This window comes from Podarcis gaigeae (genome assembly GCF_964106915.1).
Source record: "Podarcis gaigeae genome assembly, chromosome: 5".
Classification (NCBI taxonomy): Eukaryota; Metazoa; Chordata; class Lepidosauria; order Squamata; family Lacertidae; genus Podarcis; species Podarcis gaigeae.
The window spans coordinates 56,696,565-56,717,243 of record NC_139681.1 but is presented as its reverse complement, the minus strand read 5'-3'; the positions used below and the strand labels follow the sequence as shown (position 1 = coordinate 56,717,243).

The 20,679-nt window shown below is 39.3% G+C and overlaps 1 protein-coding gene and 1 long non-coding RNA gene across 23 annotated transcripts in view; both read right to left on the bottom strand.

Moving 5' to 3' along the window:
- NT5C2 (5'-nucleotidase, cytosolic II) overlaps window positions 1-20,679 on the bottom strand; it is a 78,521-nt gene that overhangs the window by 48,878 nt on the left and 8,964 nt on the right. For 13 of the 22 annotated variants that reach the window (XR_014563995.1, XM_083738002.1, XM_083738000.1 and 10 more), the window contains exons 2-3: window positions 20,326-20,459; window positions 6,085-6,158 (exon numbers count right to left, since the gene is read on the bottom strand). Coding sequence is in view for 6 of the 22 variants with exons in the window: in XM_083738002.1 (XP_083594128.1) it covers window positions 6,085-6,158; window positions 20,326-20,426 (175 nt within the window). In the remaining 16 variants the exon portion in view is untranslated. Of the gene's footprint in view, window positions 1-6,084; window positions 6,159-20,325; window positions 20,462-20,679 lie in introns of those variants that run through there. The other 9 variants (XM_083737999.1, XM_083737998.1, XM_083738005.1 and 6 more) reach the window with 5 other exon arrangements.
- The window catches only part of LOC310844222, a 399,653-nt gene that overhangs the window by 376,416 nt on the left and 2,558 nt on the right, over window positions 1-20,679 (bottom strand). The window lies entirely within an intron of this gene.

Below are 20,679 nucleotides of genomic sequence, written 5' to 3'. Positions count from 1 at the left end.
TGCCTGGAAACTTACGAACCCACTGTTAAAACTGTGTTTATGGAAGACAATCTTACTTGGCAACAAGTGATTGCTAAAGATCATTTCCAAGCATCTCCATTGGCTTCAGTGGGCACCAGCAGCCACTGCCGGTTAGGATAAACATGGTTATGGTTCATCTCAGCATTTTCCTTAACTGCTATTAAGGCAGGCACAGGGAATTACTCAACGAATAAGGTGAGGCGGGGAGTGTTCCTGATTTCTTAAGGACAACTAAGAAGGAATCACTACTCCCCTGGCACATAGTATTTTATAAATATAGCACTAAACATTACCAGCATCTATTCAGGTATCTGACAGCAACAACAGACAATATTTCTAAACTTGGAATAGATTAGAAAAACATTTTACTTGATACATTTGACACTGTCAACATGACATACTCGTTCCTTTTCTTTGGCACCGCTATATTAAGGGATCAATCTCCTTAATTGACTCCAAATTTAGACAGTTCATATTCCACAGCATATTTTGTTGTGTTCTTCAGTGTTTGACTCCTGTTTTACCCTTTACCATCAAAATCTATACTTACATTTTGCAAATAATTTCCACTGTTAACTATGTGTGGACACCAACATTGAAAATAAAATAAACTAAGACTAACAGTTGACAAAAGAGGAGCTACTGTTGTTGGATGGTTCCTTTATTTGGGAACTGGGAAGGCTGTCTGTTCTGGACTGAGTTATACCCTGCCTGAAGAAATAGGTATGCAGGTTAGGGCTGCCTCTTGATCAAACAACATTGCTTGAGACCCAGGTGGTTTTGGTAGCATGGAGTGTATTTTCGGCTCCGGTTGGTTTGCCAGCCATGACAATTCCTGGGCTAGGAGAGCATGGCAATAGTAATCCCTGCTCTAGTAACTTCAAGATGGACTACTGCAGTGTACTGTAAACTGCTTAGAGGTTTTCTTACAATCAAGGAGTATATAAATTTTGAGCAAGAATCTTATGCATCTCAAGAAGTTTAAACAACAACAACTCCTAACCCTCATAGCTATAAACACTTGAGAAATCAAAACGTTGTACAATATCAAAACCCCAATATAAGCAATATAATTATTTTTAATTCCAACAGTGACAAAATTATGAATGTTTGGCTTATTCATGGCTTATCTGGAAAGTCAGATAAGAAAAGATCTGTCCTATTTTTGAATATTCCAGGTAGTCTCACAAAAAACATTGGCTTGGATTCTGAAACAAGTCAACAAGAGTGTTCATAGAAAATAAGTTTCTTGTCCCCTGCTCCCTTTTGCATTCACACCTGCACCCCCCAAAAGTCTACCTGGAGGGCGAGGGCTTACCTGAGCAAAGTGGGGTATGGTTCCTTGCTGGCTCCTCATGACCCACCCCACATTGTTCAGGAAGGTCTCTGGCCACCCACAGAGGTTCAGATGGCTGTAGCAGGAAATAGGAGACAGAAAACTTCTGTCTGTTAACTTCCTTAAGTTAGCTTTTTTTAGGATCAGAGCCAGGATGTCAAGAGAAATACAAAATTATGCCAAATACTGGCGGAGTTCCACAGTTCAGTTAGCTTTGCTTCCTAAAAAAAAATTACATCTACTGCCAAACACATAATTTCTACATTACAAATTTGCCCTGAGTCTGCTAAAATGATTTCTGAAGGAAGCATGGTTAAATAAAGAATACTGTGCATACCATACATTATTGTTATTAGAATTGATAATTAATAATTAGAATTATTAACAATATACACACACTAATTATCTTCCATTTGCTCCATCTCCTGGAAAGTTTACATATACATTGGTCTTACCGTGCGAATACAGAAAATGAGCAATGAGATATTCAAAATTATTAAGTCCTCCTGTACCAAAATTATTAAATCCTGTACAAAACCTTTGAAATTGTATCTGTACTTGCTTGAACATATGTAGAAACTCTTATAGATAATCAGTTCATTAGTCCAAAGAAATCAAATTTCTGGTTAACCAAAAATTTATCAGGTTGTCCAGAGTGACAAGGAAACATTGTATTTATCAGTCATGCCTGTATCTCACCTTCATCCAAGTTGCTTATGGAGCGGAGTCCATTTCCCCCCTCACTACAACACTGTGACATATGCTCATCAAGTGACTAATGTAAGGTTATCTAATGAATATCATGGTGGATCTGAGATTCAAGACAGTTGTTTCCTAAAGCTAATGGAATAAACTTGTGGGTATAAGGAGAGGAAATATTAACATATTTCTAGATTAGCTAATTTATAAGTATGCTTCCACGCAAGCTTACTCAAAAGTAAATCCTCATGAGTAAATCCTACTGGTGCCATAATGTATAAACTTAAATACAATGCCCTGCCTGCATCTGTCTACAAGTTAATTCTCATCTATGATCCAGCTCTTCATTAAGAAGCAGAAACTAACCACCGTTTACCAAGATCAAAACACCATTTCCAACTTAGCTCTCTGCTATTACTACAATGTTGGCAAACTGAAATTTACACAGCAACATCACTAACCCAGTGATGTAGGCTAACAAAATTAAACACAAGGCAAAGCATCTGAAACATGAAGCTAGCTAATATAACACAATGATTAAATTTTAAATTACCCACTTGTGTGTTTATATGACTTCCAAATGAGTTACACTTCAGCAACTAGTTGCCATGCAGTGGCGAGAGCAATTAATGTACAAGGACACCTTCCCAAATGAACCCACCCAAGGTAGTTACATATTTTCATATTGACAATGTTGAAGTTACAAAAAAAATCCTTTTTACATTAATTCACTGATATACATCCCTTTCTCATTTGTCAGTACAGTATTAAAGCACCAAATGAGACATTAGAAGTAGAAATGTTTTCAGTAGTCCTGGATTGTTTTGGTGTGTCTAATAATGAAATACTGCTATTGAAGGTTCCAATGTCAGTTGGAAGAATAGTGGTAAGGGGTAGCTAAACCCTTCTTCCCAGACCAATTTTGCACACTCAGTTGTCTCTAGTACAAGAGACATTTAATGGAAAAGCACCCAGGTGAAAATGGCTAAGTCCTCATATTCATCTTCCTCTACAGACTGCAGCTGCATTTGGTAATAAACAAAAACAATGGCTGGGGAAGAACTACAAATCACTCATGCAAATCACTCATCCTAAATATCTTTGCCTACGAAGGAGGAAATCTCTAAACACAAGTAAGAAAGCACAATATAGCAAAACAGAACAAGGGAATAAGTAATTATGAAGTATGCAGGCTTAGATGCTTTTCTGTCATAAAGAGAATGTATTTAGGAAGCCAGAATGATAAACTATTTTAATTAACATTTTTCCTGATGGACTTTGAACAACTGTATAGTCAGCCCTCAACACATTAACAGAATATACTTGCAGAACAGAAGATACCATAAACAGAAGTACAGTGGTACCTCAGGTTAAGAACTTAATTCGTTCCAGAGGTCCGTTCTTAACCTGAAACGGTTCTTAACCGGAAGCGTGCTTTTGCTAATGAAGCCTCCTGCTGCCACTGTGCCACTGGCGAGCGATTTCCGTTCTTATCCTGGGGCAAAGTTCTTAACCTGGAGCAACCACTTCCTGGTTAGTGGAGTTTGTAACCCGAAGTGTCTGTAACCCAAAGCATCTGTAACCTGAGGTACCACTGTACTTAGAATCTTTCAATGAAAGTACTACCATGTCATAAAACAGAAGTTATTACATATTTGTAGAAATATCCTCTGGTACAGAATTATTGTTTTAGGCTAATATGCCCAAGTACAGAACATTAGTTAGATATGTTTTTTAAAAATCCAGAGGCCTGGTTTGCCAGGTTCCTGGGATAAGATCCCATAATGTCTGCCCACTTGTGCAAAACGAACTCTAGTAGCACAATGGCTCTTCCCGTTTCTCTCCTCCATATTGCAGTCTACACATGCCTCCCAAAACTGTTCCAGAGGGTGCCTCAAATCTGCAGAGGAGATTTGGGGAGCTTGAAGAAGACCCATTGTACTAGAAGAAGCTATTCATGCAATGCTAGATCTCACCCATAGAAATATGAAGTTGCCACCTCTGAGCTACAGGGAGCCCTAGTTGATAAAGTATCTCTGCCCCAGCTAGAAATGTGTTAAGGAAAAGCATAAGAAAGCAATATCCATTTATTTAATTAAAGCAACAGCTCAGATTACTAAGCGCCCTGTGTGCTAGCAGCCAAATCCTGTAATAACTTAGAAGCTAACTTCTAGGTGTAGGAAGCTTGTAGATACCTAGTTTTCAGTGCTACCCTATCAGAGAAGCTTGAGGAGCCACAGTAAATTAGTCTAAGCTCCAATTTTGGAGAAGGGGTACATATAGCTCCACAGAATACAAATCTAGCCAGTCGAAGCATCAGCTTAGGTTTTTTAGGTTTTTTGTTTTGTTTTGCTCATGGCAGACCAGCTTTCCTAGGTTATTTAAAGCCAGCAAAAAACTAGGAAAGCTTGCCTTAAAAAAAAATCACACATGACTGACAGTGCCTGTGGTTCTGAAATTCATCTGGCAGAGGTAATGGCTACAAGGAACACGAATTTAAAGGATAGTAAGCCTAGCAGGACCAACTTGAGCGGATGAAAAGGAGGTCATTGTAGAGCCAATAGAGTGGTATGCAAACCCCAGATGGGGAACCTATGTTGCACTGGCGGGGCTTGAAGGATGTGGGAGGAATGGGTGAGTAGACAATAAGTCGATCTGGGTCTTTGGAGACAATAGATGGAAGTGTCAAGGTCTGACAATGCAAGGTGTTGGGCTTCAGGTATTGAATATTGGTATTACAGCCCTTGCAGAAAGAGGAGGTCTGAAACTGCTGCTTGTCTTGGAAAAGTTAATTTATTTGACACCCACTGTGATACCAAAAGGGTTTTTTTATCACCCTCTAAGGACTGCCCTAAATATGCCTTTTTTAAATCATTATTGTTTTTAGTTTGCTGACTGCTTCTGCAAGGGCTGTAATACCAACATCTTTGTGTTCCAAGCCCCAGCTCACCAATTGCCCCTTTAGAAAAATCAAACATTTTACCAACTGTTTCCAATGTTCCTCTACTGTGATTCTGTGATGCAATAAATTTGTGACCCTCCAAGATCCCCACAACTTCTCCTTTAATTTTTATTACTAAATTTAATGATCAATAAATAATGATAAAAATAGATTTAAAATAGTGTAGAATGGGAAAGTCTTTTGGAAGATAGCCTTGAGAACTGTAGTTCTCACCACACCCAGCTCTACACTTTGGTCTCATCCATGTTGACATGCAGTCTCAATGTGATCCTCAGCCCAAAAAAGGTTAGCTACAGCTAGAGGAAGCCAGTGAAATAAACATTGTAAATAAATTCGATTACTGAAGTGACACACAAAAGGCATGGGACACAGGCAAAAGTGGCTTGAAAGAAGAAACAAAGAAACTGCAGTATTCAATCGCAAACATTAAGAGAGTGGAGTAATAATTTAGTGGTATCAACTGAAAGGAAAAAAGACATATCTTTAAGATGTTTAATGGATTATAATGAAACCTTAGGTAAAATTAATCTGGGAGGGGGGGGAACTACACCAATATTGCAAATTTGGGAACAAGGGGAAGCAACACTACCCAGAGCAAAGGAAAAAGAAAATATGATTAAGCTTTAGGAGGAAATACTTTAAAGATATTTATAGCGCAATCCTATACACGTATATTCAGAAGTAACTCCCACCGTATTCTGGGGGGCTTACTCCCAAGTATGTGTATAAAGGATGGCAGCCCTAAGGGACTTCATTTTATCTATAGTGGCAGGGTTCATCAATTAAAGTGAACAGACCTTCGCAAAAATGGGCAACACACCTCCCTTAATGGATGCTTCTATGGGCCTTATGGCAAAGACAAGCCAACTTTTCTCCAGATGTTTGTCAAAACTATCAGGACAGCAACATGTCCCCAGCATCTGTGTGCTACTCAGCTCTTCCCCACTCTAAAATGAATGCTACTGAGAAAAACACCTGCTACCATGAGGAATACCAATCTATTTCTGCTTCCTGTAGATGTGAGGTTCAATTATAGATAATATACATATTCATCATATACACTCACCGGCTAATGTATAATCCATATCAAATCCAAAGCACTTTATTTTTTCCATGGCTAGACTTCTGTTCACAAAAACCCTGTAAAAGGAAAGTAAGAAACCCAATGATAAACATTTTTGACATGAAATCTGAAGGGAGCCTATGTAATAATTAAGTTCCTAAAGTGTCCAAGGATTGCTAAGGAGTTTGTCAATGGACCACATGACTTGACAAGTTGTTGTTAATTATATCCCACTTTCAGGATGCCAAATCCTTCCAAGGATCACAAGTAAAAGCAATATACATTAATAAAATCACCACAATTTATATCAAAACATAACAACAATATATTATTATAATAATTTATTATTTATACCCCACCCATCTGGCTGGGTTTCCCCAGGCACTCTGGGTGGCTTCCAACAAAATATTTAAATACAGTACTCTATCAAACAGTAAAACAGGGCTGCCTTCAGATGTCTTCTAAAAGTCTGGTAGTTGTTGTTCTCTTTGACATCTGGTGGGAGGGCATTCCACAGGGCGGGTGCCACTACCGAGAAGGCCCTCTGCCTGGTTCCCTGTAACTTGGCTTCTCTCAGTGAGGAACCCACCAGAAGGCCCTCTGCACTGGACCTCAAGCCATCAGGATCCTTCCCACAGAGCAGTTGGTGGTAGTTCTAGTTCCCTATTGGGGGAAGAGGGGAAACCTTCTGATATCAGAATTTGTTTCCCTCTTTCTCCTAAAATCCTACCCACAAGATAGCTGGTAGCAGATGGCCCTGCAGAGGTAGGGAAGCATGGCAGACAGTCCAGTGTGGCCATTTACTTGGGAGCAAATGCCATTAGGCTCTGTATACTTATGTCAGAGTATTTGTTTAAAAAAGAATCCATTTATATAGTTCTCCCATAGGTTTTCTGCATACATCAGAAAACAAATTAAACGACAATTAACATACAATATAAAACAATAAAAGCTATTCAAAACTTTAAAAACCCAATTAAAACACAGATATTAAAAAAATAAAACTATGAGTAAACATGCATAGAACTGAGCTGTTGATCTGCTACAGAAAACAAATTATTAAACACTGCTAGATGCTATCCATAGTAGTTTTACCTATTGGTTTCCTAACTACACCAGAATTTTTTATTTACATTATATGACATACTATAGAATAATATAATTGTAGAATTGGAAGGAACCCCGAGGGTCATCTAGCCCAATCCCCTGCAAGTCAGGAATCTCAACTAAACCATCCATGACAGATGGCCATCCAACCTCTGCTTAAAAACTGCAATGAAGGAGAGTCCACCACCACTAACAAAGTCAACCATGCTGAACTGGAACATAAACATAAAAACAAAAAGTATTAACTACTCTGTAAAGCTCCCTAGTGAAAAAAGAAAGAAGCAGGTGGTGGGATATTAAAAGGGCATTACATAGACATTTGCCTTCTAACTGAAGTTAACTATGAAACTGTTAAAAATTACAATTACCCTTTGCAACCTCTCTGTAACCTAACCAACATATACAAATGAATTTGTTTCCAATTTTATAGTCAAAATACTATTTCACTTGAACATTTCAAGAATGTGTGAATGATATATGCAAGATAAAGAGAAAATCTGTCAGATACCATATCTCCTCACTTAAACCCAATCCTTCCTGGGTCTGAAGCCAGGCCTCTCACTACATGACCATGCCAAAGCTAGGAATTTTTTTGTCAGAGAAATTCCACTATCTGCTCTTCCTTTTCCTCCTCCAGACATCTGTTCTGCCAACAACACTCTGTGTGCTGTCCCTAACACCACAACTCATCTGTTTACATCTGCCTTCGTGCATTCATACCAGTCTCCCTCAGAATGTCTTCATGTGTTTCTACCTGTCCTTGTATTTGATTGGACTCTAAAAACTGCCCTGCTCTTTGGCAATGCATCTCTAATTTCATGGCTCTGATCCATGGTTTACTCTTGACTTTCCTCTTCGTCTCATACCCTAATGACATCTGGATGATATCCAGATTCAGAACGAGCCAAGATTTACGACACAACAGAGGAGGAGGAAGGAGATTTGATCCTGCAAACAAGTGCTGCTCTTCAACTTAACTTGTTAAAGAGAAAACTACAAAGTCAGGTATATTTGACTGTGAATATGGTTTACCTTTACCTTTACCTTTATGGTTATACCAAGTATTTTCATGCATACAATTCAACAGTAAACAATTAGTGAACCATGGACTATCAACAGAGATGCTGACTGGCTCACCACTCACCTGTGCACGACATCACAGCACATTGTACCCCATCTAGAGTAAGCAGTGCATCAGTCCAGGACTTTCAACTATGAATTGTCTGAAAACAGCAAGTATGGGGTAGCTGGAAGGTAGAGCTTTAGTCCCTCTCCCTTGTGCTCTGCTATCCCTTGGACAACCAGCTAGATGTAGTAGTACTACTCAATGTAGTAGTTCTGTCACTTTTATCCTCTCTAAAAAAATCCAGAAACCAAAATTACAACCACCAATGCCCTTTATGTTAAAAGGTCTTTAATATCAAAAAGGAGAGACTGAATTCACCTAGCTGCATACTTCAAAATACAGATTTAATTTCAGGCTGCACATTGGAATGCTGCACACAATGCCATCAACAATTAAAATGCTTTAATAAGGGAAAGTTGACAAATTGAAGAATCACAGAATTGCAGAGTTGGAAGGGACCAAGAGGGTCATCTAGTCCAACAGCCTGCAATGCAGGAATCTTTTGCCCAATGTGGGGCTGAAATCCATGACCCTGAGATTAAGAGTCTCATACTCTGCTGAGTGAGCTGCAAGGCAACAAATTACAATTATTTCCAATAGCTGATGAATGGATAAATTCAGTACATTCTGAATTTATGTCTTCAGCATTGATAAGAAAATGGTGGTATACAAGTATAAGTATAAGCATGCACCGTTACGTCTTAAGGCTTTGCTTGGATGCTCCATTCAGACTGCTAATATGATGTGGATAATTAATCTAACCTTTCATTCACACAGAACTGAGAGAACAGATGTAAAAAGGAAGCAGGCAAATACATACAAAAAGGGAGAGCTATCTATTACTTATATTCTAAGATATTTTTCCTCCCAAAACCAAGCACTGAAAAAGCGAATATTTGTATAGCAAACTCTTAACATCCAAGCTCACGCTATCCTATTTCTGCACTAGTAATCTTACCTCATCTCACTTGGATGCTCCTCTTGTAAAATGCGTAGCTGTCCAATTCAGAAACTTGCCTAATCACGTTACCTAATTTTGTTCATCTATACATAATTTTGCATCAGTCTGACTTGAAGCACGAAGTCTGAAACAAGACTGAAGGTACCACATATCTCCTTAGCCAGTGTTACATAATAAACATCCGTGACTAATTTAACAAGTCACTGGATATCACTGTTCTACACAAGTCCATTTGGAATAGAGTTTCTCTGGCTATATAGCATGTTTTACCCTTAACTTTCCATGCTTCTTCAGGAGTCACAGTTTCCTGGCAAGCTGCCTTATTTGGCAGTGAAGCATGTAAAGTACAAGGGAGGGGGGGCAGTAACAGACGGGGAATTAAAGTTGACAATCTTAAAAGTTACATAATAGCCAGCATCATACTATATTAGGGGGGGAAACAAACAGAATAAACATTCTTGCAAATATTTCATGATTCACTGAAGACACTGTCTGGAAATAAAGAGAAAAGCAGCATCACTGAATATCCTGCTTTAAAATTAAGCAGAGATATTTAATCATCCTCTTCTCACACAGAATTTGGATCATCTAGTGCCTTTCAGTTTGGCAGAAAAAGAGGGTCACTAAGTGGTGGCTTCTGCATACTTGTAGGATTCTCCAGATATACAGAAGTATATTAGTTTGTGTAAGAAAAGGTGACCAATCAATCAATATTTCTCCCCGTGTATTATTACATTCATATCTCAGCTTTAATCCCAGAAGCTCAAAGTGGCATACATTCTTCTCCTCCTTTCCATTTTATCCTCACAACAACCCTGTGAAGTAGATTAGGTTGTGAGGCTGTGACTGGTGCAAAGCCACCCAGTGAACTTTGTGGGGCTGTGTGGGGATCTGAATCCTGGTCTCCCAGGTGCCAATCAAATGACACTCTAACCACTGTAATAATGTGGCATGATTATTTAATGTGATTAATTCTTTACTACCACCTAGCATCTTCACTGCACAGCTTTCACGGCATCACTTTACTCAGGCCTCTGCCAGTCTAAAGTATTTTCTTTTGTGGAACCGACCTCTTTTGCTTAATTTATACTGTTCTGTACCATTTGAAACTGTCTTATGTAATTCTAATGATTTTATTTTTAAAAAATAATTGAAGACTCTAATATTGTAACCCACCCTGGAATCTTATGGCATTTATCAGCGCCATCAGCTGATGGACAGGTGGCTGTGATTTAGGCGGATATGGTCTTGCAGGTCATCTTGACTCCCCTAGCTGACCAAGATTGACCCGCAGGCCGGAGATTCGCCACCCTTGCATCTACAACTGCTAAGCCACAGTAGGGAAGCCACACTCACACACACTACATCAGACAATCAGGATCCATCAGCTGATAAGCAGTGGGAGTGCTTCTGGCTCAAGGAGGGGAAAGTAGAAACTGCATCTTCTTCCCTGTGCTGCTCTTCGAAGCAGCGCCTGCAGCCCCTTTCAACTTCCAAAATCAGAAATTGAAAGGAGCAGTGTGGAGCTGCTTGCAAAAAGATCAGTTTGGCTGCAAGTGCCTGTACCCTCCTGAAAACAGGAATGCACAGCCAAAGCAAGCAACTCCATCTCCCCTCTCCAAGAATGGGGGGGGGGAGAGACTTGGGAAAACTTTGACTTTGCCCTCAACTCTGACCCCCAATGTTTGGGATCAGAAAGTTGTTGTTTGCTTAGGCTGCAAATGCTTCCATATGCAGCACTGGGAGACAAAAGTGGCTTCTCCTCCCCAGAGGTCTTCTTTAAAGAAGCCCAGCACTGAATGCCACACTAAGAAGGTGACCTCCCAAGCATTGGTCCCCTGCAGGAAACTCTAATGCACTGAAAAGTGCTTAGTTCGGGCTGGGTTTTGGAGTCCCAAAGTCAGGACTTCAGTGCACCTCATCAGCAGTGATGCAGTGCTAAAACGAAACGGGAAACATTTCTTTTTAATAAAATAATAATAATTGCATTTTTCCATTACATACATTTGTTTCTTTCTAGTTTTTCTGATCACTTCTTTTAAACATCTAGTACAACATCTAATACAATAGTAAGCATCTATTACAACCAAAGAACATCTCTAGTCATGTCCTGTCATATGAAGACTTCCAAGCCTATCTTTGCTTGACATCCTAGATTCTAATTTGATTTTGCTGCATCTCTTTAGTTTGTATTTCCCAAATTCAAACCCAAATTCTAGTATTAGCAATACAAGGAGAATGTTCGAAGAAACAAAAGCTGATTCAAATCAAGAAAAAGATTAATTCATTTCAAGTTTCCTACTAACATTTCTTCAAGTATTTCTTAAATAATTGTGCAAATTATAATACTAAAGTCATCTTTAAAAAAATGTTTCACAGAAATGAAAGATACATATAGGAAGAAACAAAGAATACTCTCACCCTCATCTTTATTGACAACTACAGTGTTATTTATACTGCTGCTTCATGCTTATAACCACACCTTGTATCTGTTCATCATATGTATGTTTTCCTTTTTTAAACCTATGAAATGAAATTTGTTTTTAAAAATCCCATATGGTCTCTCTATTAAAACCAGCACCCATAACAGTGAAGTTAGCAGCATAGTCCTATACATATCCACTGAGAATTAAATCCCACTAAGTTCAATGGGGCTTACTCCCAACCAGTTGGGTATAGGATTGCTGCCTAAATGTAGGAGAATAGGTATGTACACACTGGGCAATTTTGTCTTTTCTTCTTTCCGTAATTGCTCCTTTCTACTTCATTCTGCCTGGGCTAGCTCCACCCTTACAAAACAAAGTAGCAAACAAAAATAAAATGCCCATGACTCATAGGTCAAAGCAAGGTTTAATAGTTAATTGGGTAGACTAGATCAGTTTGTTTTTATCAGGTGACAATGAAGTATACTCTGCCTACCAAACATTCTACCTACTATACACAGAACCTAAATATTCGTATCTGATAAATCTCCTTTACCTGGATGTATCTAGCAGAAGCAATGGTTCTGTTTAGAGATTAAGGATTGTATCTATGTTTTACTCAAAATAAACTCACTGCAATTAATGAGCCTAAGTTAAACATGTTAATTAGCTTCAAAAGGTCTACTCTGAGTAGGACTAGCACAAACTACAACTCCAGAGCTGCAATCCTAAAATAAGGGATGCATGAAATCCAAAGGCCTTTCAGCCACTTCTTGCTAGGCTCAAACTTGAAGGGCAGACATGTGGTTGAGGGAAGAAAGGGGGAAGGGGAGGTTTAGACATGCTCAGAAGTGTGGCAAAATTTTCTGGTGGTTTGAGGATGTGACAGGATACCTAGAGAGCTATTTGCATTTATATCCCGCTTCTTTCTCCAAGGAGCTCAAGCTGACGGACATTATTCTTTCCCACCTCATTTAATCCCCACAACAACCCTCTAACCACCACAACACACTGGCTCTCATGTTTCCTTTAGATTCCAATTGCTTTCTGGCAAGCCCCAGAGCACTAACTTTTTAGCCCTTCCAATGATCCGAGGACTGCAGACTAACAATAGGGCTGTCATGCCTATATTTAATACTGATCTAGTATTTTTTTTAAAGAACTATGTATTTACAATTTTACACATTTTTTAACAGATGGGGGGAACTTAATCATCTATTTTTAGTCATCCTGCTTCTTTTTGCAATCCAATAACTATTTTAATTAAAACATTAGCTTGATCCACCTGTGTTTCCACACCTCACATTCTCTTCACAAGCAAAGCAAAGCAAAGCAAAGCAAAGCAAAGCAAAGCAAAGCAAAGCAAAGCAAAGCAAAGCAAAGCAAAGCAAAGCAAAGCAAAGCACTAATCAATTCATAATATCTTTTTGTGCCTAATTTAAACCCCAACAGGACACACCACTTTACAACATCATACTGGTTCAGAGAAACCTATGATACAAATATAGACTATATGTCAAAAGTAAAGCCGAAGTAAATATAGAGACAGTATTAGAATTCTAAACTAGAGGCCTAACTTCTAGACCTTTGCCCCTGCCCTATGGGTAAAGCGGCCTTTTGAAAGCAGAGAAAGGTGAAGCACTTCAACATGGTTTATGTCACCTGTGTCTTAGTGATCCACAAAAGATACAGATTTCTAAGGGGGGTGGGAACAGTTTTGTCCTACTACCTTGAAAAATTGCTACTCATGAATTATAAACATATTGTATAAAATAAATGCAAATACCTGAGTTCTGTTTCTTGGCAGTTGCCAGTATCAAGGGAGAACGGAAACCCAACTTTTTCCATTGTTTAACCTTTACTAATCGCAGCTGTTAACCAAAGAACTGTATGCAATAGTCCAAAGGGTGACTAGAAGTATTCCCTCAGAGTGAAAAAATAGACATCATAGCAATTTGGTGTCTCATGCTCAACCTCCTTCCTGTCTAACTACAATCACAGTACATGACTGTACTCCTACAATGGGACCAGCCTCACAATTATCACCAAGCCAAATAAATGACTGGAAGTAAGGAAGTAGCACTCTGCTTGTATACAGTGAAGAAGAGCTTCCTAACAATGTTATATCAATGTTATTTCCACTTTGAAGATTATGGTATCAATAACTGCTTATAGATAGGCAGCGTCTTATTACAAAATGTTTCAGTAAGAAAGTAGCTGTAATTCAGTCCCTATTTTTGTTTATACCATAGGCATTTCCCACAAATAGGCTAGAAGAAGATATAATAAGATGTGCAGTTGACATCAGCTATTAGTCTAAAGCCTACTAATGCATGATATGGGGGGGTAGGGGGAATCCTTGTACTGTGCACACTACAGATAAAACACAAATGCAGGCTATGAATGTTTTCCTGGGTCTCATGTTTTATCTTCCTTGAATTTACAGTCAGTATTTGCCATCCTAATTATAAGCTAGTTTTCCAAATGATATTTTATTCAGTAAGTAAGCATTACACAGAACTTGCTACAGTAATACAATTATTGTAAAACAACAGTCAGTTAAACATCTTTCAAAAACTTTGAGGAAATATAAAAGTATATATCTATGCAGTTTCAGTCTCTGGCACTGAGTCAGTAATCAGCATTCACCACACTGGTTAAACAAGTCTCAAAATATTACACACAATACTCCACCCAGTATGGTTCAATACAAAACATTTATCAACAGAATTCTTCAGTTCCAAGTTTTAGCTATCATAGCTAAACACATACTCAAGTATCTAAACCCTGAAGTTGTATAACATTAAAACATACCAAACATCTAACAACATACCGCAGATCTAGTATCAGTAAAGTATTCTTGATTTTTAAAGTAATTATTTTCTCTTGATTGAAACAGTGTCTTTACAGATGTGGTGGTGATGCTGTAGTTATAATCTAAGATATGAAATCCAGAACAGGACCTGCACAAGACATTTTGAAGTCTTGGGACAGAATAACAACTACCTAAAACTAATCAGTTGTTCTGGAACTTTAAAAAGATTCCACAATCTCTGCACCCTGGGAGAAAAATTGCAGTAATAAATTAAATATCTAGCAATTTGCTGCCAAAATCAGCTGCCTAAAGTAGCTTGTCTCACACACTGCCTAATGGCAGGGCCAGCCCTGAAACAGAAATGGAATGTTTCAACTGACCAATTTGAATGAGGATAATGTGACATTGGACCTCCATGAAGGTTCATTTTCTGCAGGGGATGGAGGGGATCCTTGGATGCGTTTTCCCTCCCACTTGTTCCACAGGCAGGAATATGCAAATTAGACAAATCTTACCTCACTGTGGGTGGACAACATATCCAGCTGACAAGATAATCCAATTCAGAAGAAAATATCATGTTAATCTCAGAGAAAAGCAGTGCATCCCATGGATACAAAATGGCAGCTGAACAAAATGCAAGAACTACAACTATTGAGGAAGAAGAACATCCAGTAAAAAGCAAAACAAAACAAAACAAAAACCCCAAAGAAACCCACATATAAAAAAGATTTGTCCAACTTACAGCCAATAACCAAAACTAGCTTATGACAGGTAGTATTCCTCCATCCCCTGCAGAAAATGAAACTTCACAGTTGGTCCAATGTCACATTTTCCTGCTGGGTGGAGGGGATCATCCAATGGGAGGTACCACAGCTACTCAGAGAGGCAGGACCAGCTATGGACCTCCTATCCCTACTGGAGAACCACTGGCTGTAGTACTTGCCAACCAAAAGAAGCTTTGGCAGACGCACAGACATCAATCCTGTAATGTCTCACAAAGGTAGACAAAGAAGACCAGATGGCTTCCCTGCAAATATCCCCCAGAGATGCTGAAGGCAGCCAAAATAGAGGTACTCCTAGTAGAGTGAGCAGTGACCCCAGCAGGCAAGTCAGAACATAAACCTCACAACACTTGGAAATGCATCCTCTCAGCATCTGGAAACTGTAGCAGTTGAAACCTTCTTTCCCATGGTTTGGGGCTGGAAGGAGAGAAACGGAATCACACAAGTGGAAGGATTCCATTCCCTTTAGATAGACATGCAGTGTGCTCGTCTTAAGTCCAAGAGAGTGCCTCTCCCTCTCCTTGTCCAATCTAGGGTAGGGGCAGAAAGAAGGGAACATGACATCCTAGTTCCTATCAAAACTTGAGTTAACCTTAGGAACAAACATAGTGTCCAACTTCAGGATCACTGAATCCGGGTAAAAAACGCAGTGCTCCTTATTTACTATTCACATTGGCATTCTGCTGAGTCAGGAATAGGTCCATACAGGGCTGAACGAAGTCTGGATCCACCCTAGTGCAAATATAAGCTTTCACACAAACTTGTCACCTGCTTTGCAGCCCTTGCCTGGCACTGCCACCATGTGGCAGAGGCTGAGGCAGAGAGTGGAGGAATCAGTTTGCCTTTGGGCTTCTGAGCAGCATTGGTCCCCTCCCTTCTGGCCTGACATGTTGGTGGCATCAAGACTTCCTCTTCCAGCTGCCCAGAGATGATCCAATGCCTGTGAAGCCAAGAGTGCCCCTGAACTCTGCCACAGCTGTTGCATCACTAGACCCAGGAGAGGAGGCAGTTTCCTGCCCCCTAGAGGAGTAGGAATGAACCTATGCAGGAGAGGCTGGAGTCACTGAGGAGCCCTGAGATCCCAACAAACCACTAAAGTAGACATTGTGCACTCTCTCCCACCAAAACCTGAGGTAAGGCCTGGGACTGAGCCTCAGACCATGGATGAGGAGAAAAAAGCAGGCCCCAGAAAGGCTATCTGAGGGACCAATCCCCACTGCTTGTACCAAAACCTGCCAGATCCACCAACAGAACTTAGGGTGATGAGCTATGCTGTCAATCACTTGAATAGGAAGTGATGCAAGGCCCAGTGGCTGTGAACCCTCCAAAACCTCACTCTCTCAATGTGATGATCAGAAGGCAGACATTGGTCTAAACTGACTTTTCTCCAGGTCAGCTAGCTGCTCCTCTGCAGCTTCTGCCAGCTCCTGGGATGAAGCGAACTTGAGGATACACGAAAGGAGACAGGTCTGATGTCACATTATCCTCATTCAGATTGGTCAGTAGAAACATTCAGTTTCTGTTGCAGGACAGAGTGAGAACAAGCTACTTTAGGCACCTTCACTCTGATGCCAACAAGTTATTTGCAGGTTTAGTGATAGCCTATTTTTGGAAATCCCAGGCTAAGCTACCTCTTGAGGTATGGAACAACAATATCTAGGACGTGGCTATTTCAAAGTGATTATCTGGGCTTAGAAGAGTAACAAACAGTGTTATAAAGAGAGACAACTTTGATGAAACCCACCCCCGCTTCTTTTCATAAGGGAAGTAGCAATTTCTTCCACCAGTTTTGCAAACATGTTTGTGGAGAGTCTATATTGACCATTAATGTCTTAAGATTATGTAAGAGTATGTTACAATCGTAATGTTGTGTTTATTATTTTTTGTGGCGATTGTATTAAATTTGATTTAATAAAATTTTAAAATGAAAAAAAAATGCAGGTCCACAAGGCTTCACAAATCCCCCCCCCCCAATTTTTTAATGATCATTTGCACAAGTCCTCTGCAGTACTTCTGTGGTGCCAAAAGGTTTCTCCAAATTAGTCCTTGAATGGCTACACCCACTTTTTACACTTTAGCCACACCCACTTTGACATATGACCCTTTGAGGGTTGGCCATGGGTTAATGCAGTATAGTGGTACCTCGGGTTAAGTACTTAATTCGTTCTGGAGGTCTGTCCTTTACCTGAAACTGTTCTTAACCTGAAGCACCACTTTAGCTAATGGGGCCTCCTGCTGCCGCCGCACTGCCAGAGCACAATTTCTGTTCTCATCCTGAAGCAAAGTTCTTAACCCGAGGTACTATTTCTGGGTTGGAGGAGTCTGTAACCTGAAGCATATGGAACCTGAAGCATATGTAACCCGAGGTACCACTGTACTTGGCCTGGAAAACGCTATCATCTTGGGGGCCTTAGTATTTAACCTTTTCCTTGCATTTTGTTAATAGAAAAGAGAAATATTTAGAAAATTGACCTTCACTTTATTTTTACTAATCAAAATTATATTATTTCTTTCACACACCATTACCACAGCAGGCTCCAGAATGACTCCAATTGCTTATGTTTATTTGGACTGCTAATTGTCCTGGGTGCTGAATGGTGGCTTAAGAGGCATAATTTGATGCAATGTGTTAAGTGCCTCATATCATCTGTGTGACCTACCTTGTTGGTTGAGAATTCCACACATGGTGAAATATAAATAAAAAAGGTGCTTTGAATGCTCAAAAGTTCTATATAAAAACTAGTTAATTTAACTATAACCTCTTGTCAAAAGCCTATCAGGTAGTCAGTCTAACACTGAAGTACCGTATTTTTCCGTGTGTAAGATGCCCCCATGTATAAGATGCCCCCTACTTTTGGGGACCCCAAATTTAGAAAATGGGCATATGCACTATCCGTGTATAAGACGCCTCCAGATTTTTAACCTTATTTTAAAGTAAAAAACCCTAGTTTTATACATGGAAAAGTATGGTAAATCAGGACTCCCATTCCCAGGGCTGTGTGGATTTAGGCCAGGAAACCATTCCTTCTTTATTCTAAAAATGTTACAGTGCAATCTTCTGGGATGTCTACTTAGAAATATGCCCCACTAAATCCAATGGGACTTACTCCAAAATAAGTGTACATAAGATTGCAGCCTTATTTCTTTTCATTTTTACTATTTTAATTTGTACAATCATGCCACTTTTTAAATCATATTTCCTTTTGCTAGTATGCATAAATCACCACTAAAAACAGGAGTGTGTTGCCTTTTTCAATAAGCAATAATACGTACCAACCAGGGCAAGAGGTGTGGGAGGGAGGTCTTACTTTTTTTCTCCCCTACAGATTTTTGAAAGTCACTCATTAGTTACATCCACTTCAGGCTTGCCAGAGGCTGGTAGGTTCAAGATCATTATCACCCCAGGGCCTAATACTGGCCACTGAAGGCAAGAAGCACCAACAGCAAATCTATACCTGGAGAAATCTATAGCTTGGACATGGTCAGTGGGATATCTGTGGCAGACAAGCCCTTTCAATGACAGTCAGCAGAGAGGTATCTCTGCTCCATCCTAACCCCCTTCAGCCAACAAATCTGGAGCTTAGGAGTGCTTTGTCAGGCTGCAATCTTATACATACTAACCTGAAAGTAAAAACTTATGAGGTCAATGAGACTTACTAGGACCATATGTATGTATAGAATTGCACTGTTAAGGCTGGTCACAACACCAAGGCTTCAGAAATGTCAAGCTCAGTTTTCAAGAAGATTCCAAATGTGAAACTGATCAATGAGACCTAGAGAAGTAACATGGACTACAAGGAAGAAAGAAAAGAGGAGGAGGAGCTAGAAAATAGTGTTCAAAAATATGAATTATTGAGATTTTCAACATGACTCCATCCAGGTCATTTGACCACCTCGCAAGTTGGACATTTTTAAAGCTATAGAAATTATTTCATTCCTTGCCAACTTTTAAAACTCAGAATTCTCTTATACCATATGCACATATCTGTATCTGACACAAGAAGACATCCATTGATGATTACTTGATATAAAGCTAATTTATTCTGTTAAAAAACACATGTCCTCAATACGTGTATCTATATTTATGAAACATCCATGGAATATGTAGCAATGTGGCAGGGCTATTATTGTTGTCTTGACACTACTGGCACTGGCAAAGCAACAGCTGGAAAAAAAATATTTTCCATTACATCCACCAAGTCTGTCATCAATCTTTCCTCCGCACAAGTAGGGACAGGCTATTTTTAATATTCAGATGAGCCAAAAATAATATAGGGATGACAACCAAGTATAACTATTTCCTCTTAACCACCTGTTGACAGTTTTAGGCTTTGTTCAACACCAACTGATTGTCTCTTTCCCATACTAGCAAAGAATTAAACTTAGGTTTAATCTACTGTCACATTCTCTTAATTTTCCTACTTTCCTCTCCAAGTTAATTAATTCTATTTCATAACATTACAAGCCCAAGCCCTCTCTAATTATGTCAACTTTGACATTATTCACTCATTTGTGGAGAGTAAAGTAACAGGGAATTCTCTTTTTTAACCTTAAAAATTTGTTTCTAATCTTAAAAAGTAGAAAAAGCCTACATAAATCAATTTAAACATTAAGTATATGCCACCTAAATGAAAAATATAAAACAATTGTCTAGATCTTGGGTCATAACATTGTTGCAATATAGCAGGGGTAACAATACCACAACTCACAAAAACAAGCATCCCTTCTACCTCCTCTTTGCCTAAGAATGAATAACACAATGGTGGAAGCAACACAATCCTCCAAACATCAAGTTATGCAATATAAATAGACAGATTGAATGACACTGCCAGAGACATGCATAGTAAAAAAAGAAGAAGCCACGTCTGAGTTGAGGAGAGAAACCAGCAGTAAGAGATGCAGGGGCCTTTGGAACGGAAAGCAATGCCAGCTGGCTCTCAACCATGTGAAGATATTTGAATGTGGTCCTTAGGGCTCTGGAACTTTGCTTTTTCCTGCAGTAAAATGCTTTCCTTACATAAAGAGCTTACCGGTGATATGCTTCCCGACGATACTTCTTCATAGCATAGCCATCCATATTTGCAGGAAGATCTGCTGCATTTTGCAGTCTGTCACTCCATGAAGTTGTCATTTTGTTGTTGTTTTGTGCAATTGTCACTTAATTCTGAAACAACAAATGAAGACACTTTTTTAGTTTGTAATGTATGTCTCACCACTCCCTGTTTTTAAAAAGAGTCATAAATACTTTGGGGAAAGCAAGTGGCTGATAAAAACAGTTATCTTAGTTGTAAAAAGAAAAAGAAAAAGACAAAACCAGAGACTCTAGCATACTTGTGGGGGTATATACTTCAGTATGCATACTTCAGTATGCATGCTTCAACAAG